This window comes from Amphibalanus amphitrite, unplaced genomic scaffold (assembly GCF_019059575.1).
Source record: "Amphibalanus amphitrite isolate SeventyFive unplaced genomic scaffold, NRLGWU_Aamphi_draft 000028F_arrow, whole genome shotgun sequence".
NCBI classification, from domain to species: domain Eukaryota; kingdom Metazoa; phylum Arthropoda; class Thecostraca; order Balanomorpha; family Balanidae; genus Amphibalanus; species Amphibalanus amphitrite.
Window position 1 is genome coordinate 202861 of NW_024881524.1, and position 14343 is coordinate 217203.

The window sequence follows — 14343 nt, forward strand, 5'->3', positions numbered from 1 at the left end:
CCGGGGACTGTCACAGCACACCGCCCCCGCGCCCTGACTGCAGTGTAATGTCACCAGCAGCGGCGGCCGAACTGTGGCGTCAGACAGAGCCCCGACGCCCTGTTCCCCCGCGGCGACCGACCGGCGTCGGCTCGCTTGGAAGCGTCCGCGCCGCGCGATAGGCTCTGTATACACGGACCAGGAAGGCCGTTTCCAGCAATCGCTGGTCGTGCCGCTACATTGGACAAGAGGCGGCCGAGGCAGTCCAACCGCGAAGGCGGAGCTCTGATTTCTACGGTGTTATCAAGCAGTTTGTGCTGTGTGATACCAGGGTTAACACCCAATGGTGACGAACTCTGAATCACAAACATCGTGGGCCCTGAAGTCTCTGCTGCAGTCATTTTACGAGATATCTGGATGCTGCGAAGATCAAAGATTGCTGCGAGTTTCGGAACCTTTTATTTATCAGTGGAGTGTATAGATTCTTAGATTGGCTGCAAAGTCGTCTATTTTTGGCTCAGTGCATTGGTGAGAAGTTGCACGGTCGATTAGGTCCATTCCCACCTACGGCTAAGGCCCCAACAATAAATCATGACACCTAACCAAACTAAAAATAACCTAGCCTTGAAATAATAGCTATCCCATCCGTTATGTAATAATCACAGACAAAGGATTTGCATTACTTATGCTGGTTGTCAATCATCGCTCCTTTCGAGGTGAGGAGCGAAGCAGGCCTTACGATGAGATCCGCCGAATATTCCACGCTCCACACCGTTATGGGGCGTGTACGAAATGGAACATGCGAGGCGCATCTGTCTGATGAATTGGCATGCATTTGCATCCTCACCTCACAGTAATTAAATTACGAGGCAGAAATTGCCGACGCATGCACCCATGAAGGCATGCACGTTGCACGCCCTTAATGTAATGGTGGTCAGCGATCACCTTTAATAATAACGTCGTTTGTTCCTCGCCCATCGCTAGCATGAGTACCTACTTTTAAGGCCCATCTTATCTCCCTTGCACTTATATTCTCCCCGATGGCCGATGGGTATCTTCTCTTATACTTACTTCACCCACCCTAACGTTTGATGATTTTTTTCACTGTCCATTCATGCACGCTTCCTTCTCTCCTCTCACATCTTATGTCGCTCTCAACTACCTCTCGCCAGTCTCTGCACCCTATCTCCCCCGGTACAAACCTACCCTTCTTATCTTCTTCTCACCCGTCTCACCCTATCTCCCCCGGTACACACCTACCCTTCTTACCTTCTTCTCCCCCGTCTCACCCTATCTTCCCCGGTACTCACCCCGGCCGGCGGGAGGATCGAGTGGCACTTGCAGCTGGGGCACGAGACCGACAGGCTCTCCGGGGGCACGTGGCGGCGCAGGCAGTGCTGGCAGAATGTGTGCAGACACGGCAGGATCTGTGGCAGAGAGATACAGTGGTTAGAGGTCTGGTCACACCAGATCAGCTGACTGCTGAGGGAGGCATAGCAGTCACATTGCACCGTCTCAACTCTCAGCTGACGAATGTTATTTACCCTCTCACATCTCTGATCTCAATTCACTTACTCAGCTCGTCAAGACTTGCCTTGCAGGATATTAACAATATCATCAACGTTGCCTTCATCGATTTTTCTGACCAATAGATAACGTTGCGACGCTAACGGTGTTATGGTGACGGTTGGGGACGGGGGCGGGACGGCGTCGGAGCGGGGCGGGCGAGCGGTTGGCGGTAGCAAAACAAAACCATTAGCTAGAACAGCACGCCGGGCGAGAGGCGAAGAGGAACCGGTCGTTTCGCTCATCATTCCTCTCTCCGTCATCACTTCCGTGACGCTCCCTCCGGTGTCAGGAGGGGCCCTCTAGGCCCTCCCGGCACGACAGCATTCGCGACGCCAGGTAGGTATGCTACATATATCTTCTCAGCGTCGCTCACGGAGGTCACATCACATTCATTCACCCTATAGCATCCATCACATGAGCATCCATCACAGAAGTGCTATGTAAGACAGCTATTTCCAGCTAAGTGTGCACACTGCATCGTGCAGTAGCGTATAAAATTGTGCATGCATTCGGTCCGATGAAGCCATTGAGTTTCAGAAAGTTCACACCGTCACAAAACGGTTGTCATCAGCCGTGTTCACCCACCTCCACGATTCCCAGCCACCTACCTCTGAATATCATCCACCGCGCATTTCACGCACGTAACCTTCTATCAGACTCCCGTTCTGACCGAAAATCGCCGTGCTCGTCCGTGCCCACAAAACCACGGTATCATCGCCATAAATTGTTGAGTTTCTCACCGACTTCCGGCGGCGTTTCAGCAACTGTCGGCTGTGCAAAAACCCGTCTCGTCGGCTGGCCACCAGATTAATTCTCGCCGGCCATGTCCGGTGCGCTCCGTGCGAAACCCGGCCGTAAACCTAACGTGCGGCACCGCTCGGCCGGCAGCGCGGCCTGCGACGTGCCGACACGGGCCCGTGGCGCCGGCGGTCGGCCGTGAAGGCACGCGGCGCCGACAGCGGCGGCCCGGGCGGCGCGTCCGGCCTTGCCCGCAGGCCGGGCCGGGCTGCAGCCGCGCTGCAGGCGCCTGGCAGCTGCCGCAGCCGCCCGAGACGTGCACGCCGGCCGATGACCCGAGTCAGAGTCAGAGTCACAGTGGGAGTCGCACGGGGATGACCAGGCCGAATGGACCCGGAAAGTACCGAGTATGGAGCAGTTGGGGCGGCGGCTGGCCTCGAAACCAAACTAGGCGGCGATGGAGGGCGGCGAATGCAGTGTGGTGCTGACGGGCTATGCGATGGACTAGACTGCGAGTTAGACTGACCAGAAAGGGTGGGGCGATGTTTTGGACGGTAGGACGAGCAGGAGTGAGTCGTGGACTAAGAAAGGGCGGACAGAATCGGTGTTGAACCTGCTCAGGACGGGCGTCAGGTGGGACGAAGTGCTGATTTGGACCAGGGAAGCCCGGGTGGGCGGGACCGAGGGCTGAACGGGGACAGGGCGGATGGCGTCCGAGCAGAGGCGGCAATCGTTTAGACCATATACCGACCACAATGGCCGACAATTAGCGGTCGGTGCCGGACGGAGGCCTTCACCGGAAACGTCCCGGGCCGGCGGGTAGGTAAAAGTCCCGCTCCGGGCCACGGGCCGGCGGGCCGTCACCCGTGCAACGGCCGGCCTGGCGGCTCCGCCGGCGGCGACGGAGGGAGGGAGCGGGGTGGACGACGCGGGGAGGGAGAGGTGGGCTGGCTATGAGAGGAAGGTGGGCTGGCTGTGGAAGAAGTGTCTATGGAAGGGAGAGGTGGGCTGACGACGCGAGGGAGCTGGGCTGATGCGGAGGAGGGAGAGGTGGGTTGACTATGGGAGGGAAGGAAAGGTCAGCTGACTGTGGGAGGGAGGGAGAGGTGGGCAGAGGAGCTGACGAACGAAGGCGATCTAGGCTGGAGGGAAGTAAGAAGCTTAGGATGACTCATGTGGTCACTGGTCAGACTTAAGCGGCCATACGTCTTCACAAAGAGTGATGACGTTTGCTCGGGATCTAATCGCGACGATGCTGGAAGAGACGCCGGCAGCTCTGACAGAAGAGGGGAGCGATGAGCACGGATAGGCTGTGATGGGAGAGCTCTCAGCAGGATTACCAGCTGAAGAGCACGCGCGTTTCCAACAGCAGAGCCACAGTTTGTGGGTCAATGCCGTCTCTGTCTTTTAAAAGACAGAGACGAGCCTGCTGAGCATTGGTCCGATGCCGTGCAGAGAGCACCAAATAGCAAAAACAGTCCGACAGTTCTGTGCCTTCGACCAGCTGGTGATAACATTCTTTGTTTTGATAGAAGTCATGTCCATCCACTCATTGGTTGGTGCAATTGGAATTTGGATCTATTTTCCCAAATTCCTGGCTCAAAAAGTTATTCACCCTTCCGTCACACGAAATTTACGTCACAAGAATTTTTCTTTTTATAATGAGCCAGTAAGCCACCGAATTATACTAATAACGGGATAATTGCAAGAACGACATGCATTGTGCACCGCAGGCATTATCTGCCACGTGAGAGAAATCGGAGCGACAATACAATCCCCGGATTCACGACACGACAAATCTCCGGTCCCGCCCATCCCCAGCCGGCAGCGGGGCGGCACAATCTCACCCCAAGCAGAGCGCTGCACAGCATTCGCTGCATGCACGGTGCATAGTGCACATTGCACGGCGCGGCGCGTCTGTGCAGGTGTGGCCGGCGCCCCCGTTCCCAGCGAGCCGCCTGTCTGTCGCGACTGGCAGATAGTGGTCCGCTGACGGCGACACGAGCCACGACGGCAGGCCGGGGGAGGAGCATTTGGTCATCAAACAACACTCCACCCGACCCCAGTCCTGCAGCTCAGGCGCAGTCGTGCTGGGATTTCTGTATATTGTAAAGCGCAGTTCAGTCCCCAAAATAACGAATGGTCGAGAAGTATGACAGCAACGGTTCAGGAAATGGTCTGAGAATATCGAACGGTTCAGAGCTTGGAAACGATAATCAAACGCAGAGAGTTTAACGTGAAGACGACGAAGACCTCGATGGTGCCAGCATAGTTCACATTCCATGCTGCTTTTAGAAATCCATAGGCATTGGTGTAAATAATTGGCGCAAAATTTGTGCACAGGTTTGTACGTACATAGACACGTCCATACATACATACGTACTTTCCGAGAGAGTACCTATGAATAAAAAAGTCCATGCCTTCCGTCCGCCTATTTGTCACGTTAATGTTCATGCTCACGTGCATTGTACAATTATCATAATTACCTAAATATGTAGGTATATATCAAATGGCTAAAGAATGCAAGGCATAGTATTCGCTATAGTATTCGCTTGTGTTCAATTTAAGTTGTTACGGGCAATTGCACATCGCGATGCGCCTTGCAAATCTTTTTCATGCATGCCCATGTCCCATATTCAGAACCGTCTCCATACTCGCGTTCACCCGTCGCTATACACGTACGAGTATGTCTGCATTATCGGAAGTGCCGTGCTGCATGTCAAAGTTTCCGACCCAGGTGTACAAAACACGTGCTTCTCCGTATTATAGGTATACCGTCAAATATAGGTACGGTGTTGCACTTCCGAGCGAACAGTCAGCTAGACACCGACTACACATGTCTGTGAGTATAGCTCCGCTGCACGGTTGGCAGAGCCGCGAGGAACGCGTATCGATCTGAGAGTCGGTCGCCCTGCACTAGGGATGGGACGGGGACAGGGTGTGGGGGTGGGGATGGGAGCGACAGGTCACAGCTGGGGCCTCCGCGACGACCGACAGCGACCGTCACACACGAGCGTTACATGGCCATCCCACGCAGACTTGTAAGCGATTCAACTCTGATTGAATCGATTCTCATGAATCGCTTGAAAATGCCGACTCACTGTGATTGAGTCGGTTGAATCACCTCTTGTCACCATATGAATCCTGATTGAATCGGTCACACATGGCAACTGCAAGTGATTGAATCGGCAACTCATCGATTCAAGTTGATTGAATTAACAAAATGATTCAATCACCATGTGCTGCAAATTGAAGTTATGACCATATTTAGTACTATATTATGTAGAAATATATGTGCTATTTGCATCATAGTCACACACAATGCACTGCAAATTTGTTAGGTATTTTGTCAGTATTATAAATGCGCACAGCTATCATAATTGAAAAACATAGAAATTTTGTTTCAAGTTTTTAATCAAACTGTAAACACAAAATTATACATAAATGTCAATACATGAAGATGAAAAAATGAATGTAAAGTTTCATTCCAGTGCCCTAAAATCAGTATAGTAATCAAGTTAACAGTAGCAGTAAGGAGGCGCACATTGCTCAACACACATGTTTATGATATCATGTTAATCTTTATATTTTCAATACCCTGTTTCAACAGGACATTTGTGAACAAGCAAAACATATTGATGAAAACACAATGCATGTTCACATCATAATTTGGTAACCTCAGTTACTGATTTGATTTTGGGCTAAGGGTCATAAATTGCTTGATCTAATCCATGGTCTTCTCACTCACTTTACCTACATTTCCCAGCAGAATCAGCGTTTACCTATCAACGTAAATATTGGAATACCTTGGCTTATGAGCATTGATGGATCTGTCACATATTGCCGTGGTGGCTCCCAATTACACAAAAGTAAAGATACAATGGCAAAAAGTAGATACATACCCTACTAGGTATTAAAAAAACAACCACCTTCCCATCACCTCCACCATCACCCAAAAACTATTGTTTTCATAGCTCAACAAACAATCTTTATCCGTTTGGTGTTCTTCACCTTCCAGTTTTGAGGACCGCTAACAGTTTTGCATTCGATGCTAAATTCGGATTAGAGATTTGTCAGACTGCTCGCAATATTTGCCACATGGAAACAACGCAAAATATGCTTTTATGTCGCAGCCGCGTCAATATACGCTGCAACCAGGGTATATTGAGTGAAGGGTAGGACGAACTTTGGTAGGAATTTCTAGTATATCTACTCGAAAACCTACTATATGTGGTCGGGACTAGCAAAAAGTTAGTTCAAACTAGAATATGGTAACGCTTATGGTTGGCAGTTGTGACGCGCACGTGACATTCATTTCTTAAATTTCTAAAATAACAGGTTTTAGGGGCCGATTAGTGGGCAGATACATTCAATTAGGTATTAATAATTGACCAGTATAGCGCCTTTTGGGGCGACTAACGGAGCGAGCGAGGGGGTGAGTCTTGCACGTGCGAAATTTCGAGGGGGTACCTCCAACTGACTTGTGCACGGCACCCTACTGACCGGTTTCTAGCGATGTGCCAAATTTGAGCACAATCGGCCCAGCCGTTCTCGAGATCTGGGAGCGGCACCCTGCACGTGCGCACGTGCAAAATGGATCCCAGCTGACTTGTGCACGGCACCCTACTAACTGGTCCCTAACCGTGTACCAAATTTGAGCGCAATCGGTCCAGCCGTTCTCGAGATCTGGAAACGACCCCTGCACGTGCGCACGTGCACTAGCACCCCAACTCTGGCACATGGATATGCAGTGCCTAGTGGGTGCCTATCTACATGCCAACTTTCAGCGCAATCGGCCAAGCAGTTACCGAGATATTGCAACAATTACAAAACTGACACCTCTTCGTTTTGCACGTGGCACGTGCATAAGGGGTCACCCACATGCATCGGGAATAGTCCAATACTTGGTAGAAGGAATGAAGCTACCCTACAAAAATTACCCCGTGTAAATCGGTCAAGTGGTTGCTGAGATATAAGCCTCGCAAAAGCGTCCGCACGGCCGGCCGCTCATACTCAGAAATTTCCGTTAATCTAAGGAAAGACTACGCTCGCTTCGCTCGCTCCGTAATTATGCAAACATTCAAGAATCTATATCATTCAATTCTAGCCAGAATCACGCTGCGCTCCCAGGATTCGAACTCACGACCCTCGGATCCGTATCCCGATACGCTACCGACTGCGCTACCGAGGGCCGCGCACCGATGATCGGAGAAGCGGATCGCGGGTGCTGGCGTGCAGAGAAATCTTTAACCTGTACGCCGTAGAAGATCGGCTGGGTTTCGTGAAAAATGGTAGAGGAATTGTCTAAAGAAAATTCATCGATCTATCATTTGAGACTAAGAACCATTGATTCCTTGAAAGGTCGACCGAGATATCGCTCGCTGAAAACAGGCCATTTAACATGTAAACCCTATGGGCTGGTAGGAAATGTACGCCGTGGAGCAGCAGTGCTACCAACTAACTTCGGCGGGGGCCGGCTGCAACTACCTAGTGCTGGGCTAAATACATATTGCCAAACCAATTTAGATTTTTACTGTTTGATATTTTTTCTTTAATGGACTGGACAGAATAAAAACTGTTTCACACGCATGCATAAATATGCTTAATTGAATCTAAAAATAACAACTATGTATTTTATATATATACATGACAATGAGGATATGTCCTCAGGTGGACCAAATGGTGCCTAAATCCGTTTTCAGGACGCACACCTGATGTTTTTGGTCCACAGTAAATGAGGCAAATGCTCGAAATGTCGAGGATGGCATACTGGTGCCGAGGACTGCGGACCTCGGTCTGGGGTTAAAGGCCTTTTTGGAGCATGCGTACTTCAGTACTAAAGTCCTGGCTACACTATGCGTGTTCTGCGTGCGTTTTTTGCGAGCTTGCGTGTTTTGCGTATATTATTTAAAAGTTAATAAAACCTTTTATAATAATTTAATAATTTTTTTTTTTGTATAAAAATATAACAAAAACAAAACATAATATCGTTTCTTTCTTGAACCATATTATGCAAATCACGCAAACTCGCAAAAGCAAAAAACGCACGCAGAAAACGCGAACTGACCAGGCCTTTACAACTTGCAACTCAGCTCCGCCGCGTATGAAGTTTGGTGTCGTGGGGCGGGCTTGGAATTGTTATTTTGTCATTGAAGATATGGATGGTTGAGGTAGTTTAATCATGAGAGCATTCAATTTATATTATGTAACTATTGAATAGCTTCGTATGTGTCGATATTCCGTATTCTTGATAGTAAAGAAAACTTGTAGCACGCCGAAAATGTCAAGTCCTGTGTAATGCTTTACCGGCTTTACCACTGCTTCCTAAAGTATCAATCAATATTTTTTTAATGGCTGATCACCAGCTATTTTAGTTTGGGTATCACAATTGATTTGCAAATTTTGGTCCTTTTCGATGATGCTGATAATATGTGGTAGTGTTCTGTGCAATTTTGCATGTTTTTTGCAAGCGCCAAGCCAATAAATTAATTTTTATAAGTACTGTGGTAGCTTCATTTGTAACAGAACTTGTGTTTTCTGTACTTAAATTACCATCTTTACACCGTATTTATATAAATAGCTACAACTTTGTTGAGTTCAGTATAGATTTAGTACTTTTCTATGTTTTTTGGTATTCTCCTAGTGTATTTGGTTGGTATCTGTTTGGTATCAGTTTCCAAAAATGTCTTAAATTGATATCACATATGTATATATTCTATATAACATCTTGATTGAATCGCGTTGACTTAAATCATGAGTTGAGTCATTCCCTGAATCACTGATAATGGGATGAGTCGTGATTGAGTTGAATCACAAGGTCCATGAGTCGTGATTGAATCGCTTGAAAATCAGACTGTTTGATTGAGTTATGATTGAATCGGTCATTTCATCAAGTGAGTCGTGATTGAATTGATTGAATTTTTTTGAATCGTTTACAAGTCTGATCCCACGGAGACGTGACAAGGTAAGAACGTCACAGAATGTTACGCGTCCTGTGCGTGACTCGTGCATGTCAGAGAAGAAGGTCACACCTAGCCGGTGCTTCGGGACGCCTCAAGAGAAGGCTGTTGAAATTATAGCAGAGAAGCAGAAGGAATGCATCTGCAGTATGACACGCAAACAGAGTGATCAAATAAGCGCAAAACCAGCAATCACAAGTATCTGAAACAATCTAGGGCTTGCGACCATTTCGATGTGTATCAGATTCCATGGTGATATACCCTTTGGGGCTCTAAACACAATCCTATATATACACACACGCACACACACAGACACACACATTCCAACTGGAGTTCCGGAGATAAACTGTTATTCTCAGCGGCCCTCGATGGCTGGTTTAACACAGCCAAACGATAGATTTAGCCGTGAAGCGATATGCAAGTCATGGTCACGGGTCAGGTCAGAAAACGGCCACAAAAGGTCAGGTCAGGTCAGGTCAGGTGAGTGTCCCGGTTCCAAAGTAGGTACAGTACATGCGGTTTCTAATTTAATGCATGCGGTTTCTAATTTATTGTTTGCTGCCAGGTGAACACTTGAATCTAGGGCTTATTACCAGGACAAACTGCCTTAAATCCTATGGATATGGATTAATGATTAAAAAAACAATCTATTTTCCTGTAGCAATACGCACAAAAAGCACAGATCTGTAATTGATATCAGTGTGTGCCAAGCGCATACAGCTACATCCGTTATCCGGCAGATAACGAGTCCGGCAGCGGCTGCTCTGTTGCCTTCGTCGGCGCAGCGACCCGTACCTACTCGACCAGGGCACACCGATCCAATTACTGGAGAGACACGGAAGTAAGTACGGCTGATGAAGCCAGGCAGCAGCGACCTGCACCGGTTCCTGGAGAGCTCCGGTCAGCGGTGAAAGACGTTCGAGGAATGGTGAGGTGGTAGCAATGTGTTCGCCGGAAACGGTGAGGAATGGCGGATATGTATACGAACCGACCGACCCTTGCGGGAGATGTCTGTTGGGACCACGGGTCCGCAGGGAATGTTTAGGAATGATGGCCAACTGGGTCTAACATCCCACCCAATGACAAGGGATAGTAAGCACATATTTCAGTCTTCCTTACCTTCGGGTTCCGGAAGTGTTGTCCACAGATGGCACAGCGTAGCGCCGGTCTGTCCGTGTCCGTGTCCGCGGACTGACCGGACACCGTGCCGGACACACCCCTCCCGGTCACACCATCACTGACCGCCACACTGTCACCGGTCGTCACCGCGTCACCGGACTTCACCACAGGCCGCATCACCGGCTTCGGTTTCACTGCAGGCTTCACCACGGGCGGCGACACTGAGCCCCTGCCGATGCCGTCACTGGCGCCGTCACTGCGGCCGTCACTGCGGCCGTCACTGGCGCCGTCACTGCCACCGCTGACCGCCGGCGGCCCGTCGGCGATGGTAACCCGCCTCACGGGGCCTGTCCCCGGCCCTGGCCCTGGGCCGCTGTCCCGTCCCTGGAGACCACCACTGCTGAGACCGTTCTCGGCGGCTGTCGCCCGGAGCCCGTTGGTGTGCGGAGTCTCTCCAGCCTCCATCTGTCGGACAGACACTGTGTCACGTCACGTTACAGCTCGGGTAACGTCACACCGTCACAACACCGGCACCGTCACGCGCGTTACATTCCCTCCCGTCACATCCCGTGCAGTCGCCGGTCACGTTACGTTTGATACTGGTGAAACATTTCGTAACACGGTAACAGTGAAATGACTTCAACGGTAGCTTTTACAAACAACATACCCGCCCACCCGCTGCTGCCACTGCTAGCGCCGCCGCGTCGAGGTCGTCGCGTCGACGACGTCGAACCACGTGTTCGGTGTTTGCCCACGCCCTGCAATGGAAGCTGGCTGCAGCGCTGGCCATCGACCGTCCCCTCACCCCCACCCCACCCCACCCCCTAGCGTCGGTGCTTACGACGCCCTCTGGGGGGCGGAGCGTTTCGGGGCCGCCGGGGAGAGATGACGTCATACACAAATCGATTTGGGCAAGTGGCCCGCCGGGCGGTCAGACGAGCAAGGCGGTCAACAGGCGGCGCACACGGCGGTATGGCCAGAAATGCATGACTGGCATGGTATCTGAGGACAGCATTCCCTTGTTAGGGAAAGGCATGTCGGGCGATTGAATAGTGATGAAAAGCTACCTTCTCGTTTGATTCTGATTCTCGAGATTCTGGTTAGACTCTATGCTAGCGGGACTGGCGCAGAATCAAATAAAATCACTCAAGACGGATCGCTGCATACCGGCACTAACAAGCTCGCGGAATGTTGGGCGGAGGTCCAGATAGATAGTGACAGTTTTATTGTTATAACGGAGACGGTAAATGTCACGCTTAATTCCAGGTGAGCTGAACGAGAGAATGGAGATGGAGGGCCGCCATAAAACTTGACTGGATATCCTCCAGCCTACGGCCTAGGTCACATTATCGGAAGGCAAAAGGACTACGAAACTACAGCATTAGCTCCGAAAAGTCGAGACCTTTTTTTACTCATCGCATCCTGTGTAGCTCAGCCAGGCATCTCTCATCTCTGTGAGGCGTGGCCGCAAGCAACTCCAACTCCAGACAGCTGCCTCCATGACCATTGACCCCGACTCGAGAAGTCGAAACTCTGCTTCCGTGAGCCCCACGTCCCCAGCCACATACACTCAGCATCTTCTCCGTGATACTTCAGCCAACTTCTCCGTGACCAGCCTGAGACATGCAGCCATTTTAGCCATTGTCTCAGAGAGCTAGATAGCGCAGCTGTCTTCGTGACCTCGGTCTATGTGTCTGTGTCTTCGTAACCCCGACTTCTGTCTCCGTGACCCCGGTCTGTTTCTCCATGTCTCCCCATGACCCTTGTCTTTGTCTCTGTGTCTCTCCGTTACCCCGGTCTGTGTCTCTAATCTCTATTGACCCCGGTGTGAGTAGTCTCTAAGTCTCCATGACCCTACGGTCTATGTCTCTGTGTCTCCGTGACCCCAGCCGCGGCGTGTCTGCGCAAAGAACCCAGCCCGTGTCTCTCTGTGCCTCTTGGCTCCGGCCTGTGTCTCCGTGACCCCGCAGTCTCTGTCCCCGTCTCTCCGTGATCCGACCCATCCGGTCGTCAGCTGGCCGGTGGCCCACTGGTGCGGATTCCCACGGTCCACCCCTCCCCATACCTGAGAGAGCGACAGTACCTGGCGACCGGAAGTGCACCGCCGGCTCAGTCGGCCCGCCAGACGTCCCAACTAACGAGCATCCGGTCCCCGGTGATTGGAAACGAGGGACTGTCGTCCTGTGAGGGACGGTACCTGGATGGTGCAACGCGAAAGAGGCGGACGTTTAGGACTAAAAGCCTCAGGCTGGACTGAAATTCCGATTAGAACTTAGAACTTTGAAGAAAATGAAATAAGGGTGACACAAGATAAATTGGACTAAATGGAAAGCTGTGCTGGCATTTGCTGAGAGGTGGGCCGAGTGAAGCCAACGGCGTGGGCGTAGCTCTGCAGCAGTGGGGGTCGGGGCGACGGGAGCACATGTCTGGGTGGTCTGAGCTTGGTCTGAGCCGGGACTGAGCCGGGTCGGGTGACATTGCACGGCTGGCTGGCCGCCGCCCAACTGGCAGGACGACGGGGACGCCCCGCGCCCCCGCCCCCGGCCGACCAGCTGATGAACCCCATCCGTCACCGGTGGGCTGGCAGGCGCCGGCGGCACACGCCACGTGGCACCTCAGAAAATAGCCGCCACCGGAGAGGCCTGCAGATGGGTGAGGAGTGAGGAACGACTGTATGCTGTGCTGATTGGCTGCTGAACGCTGACCATGATCAGCTGCCGACCGAGCAACTCCTGGCCGAACGTCATTCGACTACCTGTGTAATGACCGGCTTAAAGATTATTATGTTCTGACGCAGACCGACTGACTTCTGACCGTTCCTGGAGTCCGTCTGACCGCTGACTGACCGCTGACCACCTGCTGACCGGCCCCGCATGGCGTCCATCCGGTGTCGGCAGCCAACACAGCTGGAATTTGGCACATCACCGTCCCTCCGCGGCCGATCAGCCCAACAGAGTGCCGGTTAGGAACCGGTTCACATCGCGGTTTATTTTACACTGGGCCCATTAATCGAGATCAGCGAGCGGCAATATTAGGGTGGGTGTAAACAGGTGCTTTTGGAGAGTCAACTGTCGACGACATGTGTATGGAAAGCCTAACAACGATAAAATTCGAGTAAGAAGACCCTAGAGATTTAGGATCGAACTATGCAGACAGGCTGCAACTGCATACCCTTGAGAGTGCAGTCGTTCGTTCAGAGCTTTCAGAAGTGAGTTTGGAATGTTTGAAAGTGCGGCGTAAATACCATGGAGAGCGATCAAGCTCGACAGCCGCCAGTTCACACGAAAACATACGCAAACGATCTCAACCTCTAATCGATTCGTGGCCCGGGAAAGTGCCGAGCTATGGCTGCCGCGCGAGGTTTCCTCACGGCGTGGCGTTCACGGGCTGGGGCGGACGGAAGTACGCCGTTCGACTGAGCTCACGGAGCCGCGGTGTCCGTGACACGGGACTGACTCACGAGCCCCTCCGCTCCAGTGAGCTGAGATGAACGGTATTCGTCAGTGACATACCTCACCGCAGGTCTATAGCAACATTACGTTTTATTTTGCAGAACTTTTCGGTGTGGTGCACTGACGCGCTGAACTGCGTTTTCGCTGCAACGTGCTCGACTAACTAACTGCACTGCGTCAAAGCGCTAACATCCGGCTCTGCTGTGCCATGAGTCCAGCCAGACTGCCGTGCTAGTCGTGTCGAGGCAGAGAGGGGACCAGGCGGACCGGCAGCCGGCCGCGGTGGCACGTCACGCACAATCAGCCGGCAAAAACGCCGCTAAAAAGCCCGACTGACCGCAGCCGGCCGTGGGTAACGGGTGACTGCGGCGCGCACAATAGCCCCCGCTGGGCTGTCCCCGGCACGAAGGCTGTTCACGAACACACGTGGAGGGGAACCGGCGGACCGGGAGAGGAGAGGACGCAACGGGACGAGGAAAAGAGAGAACGAAACGAGACGAAGGAAAGAAAATGATAGGAATAATTAG

At 51.6% G+C, this 14343-nt stretch overlaps 1 protein-coding gene across 1 annotated transcript in view; it reads right to left on the reverse strand.

Moving 5' to 3' along the window:
- The window catches only part of LOC122364930 (tripartite motif-containing protein 2-like), an 88888-nt gene extending 75777 nt beyond the window's left edge, over window positions 1-13111 (reverse strand). Inside the window, exons 1-3 of the mRNA XM_043335744.1 lie at window positions 13070-13111; window positions 10365-10829; window positions 1290-1406 (exon numbers count right to left, since the gene is read on the reverse strand). Coding sequence (XP_043191679.1) covers window positions 1290-1406; window positions 10365-10829; window positions 13070-13111 — 624 coding nt within the window. The remainder of the gene's footprint in view (window positions 1-1289; window positions 1407-10364; window positions 10830-13069) is intronic.
- Between the last annotated feature and the right edge of the window lie 1232 nt (window positions 13112-14343).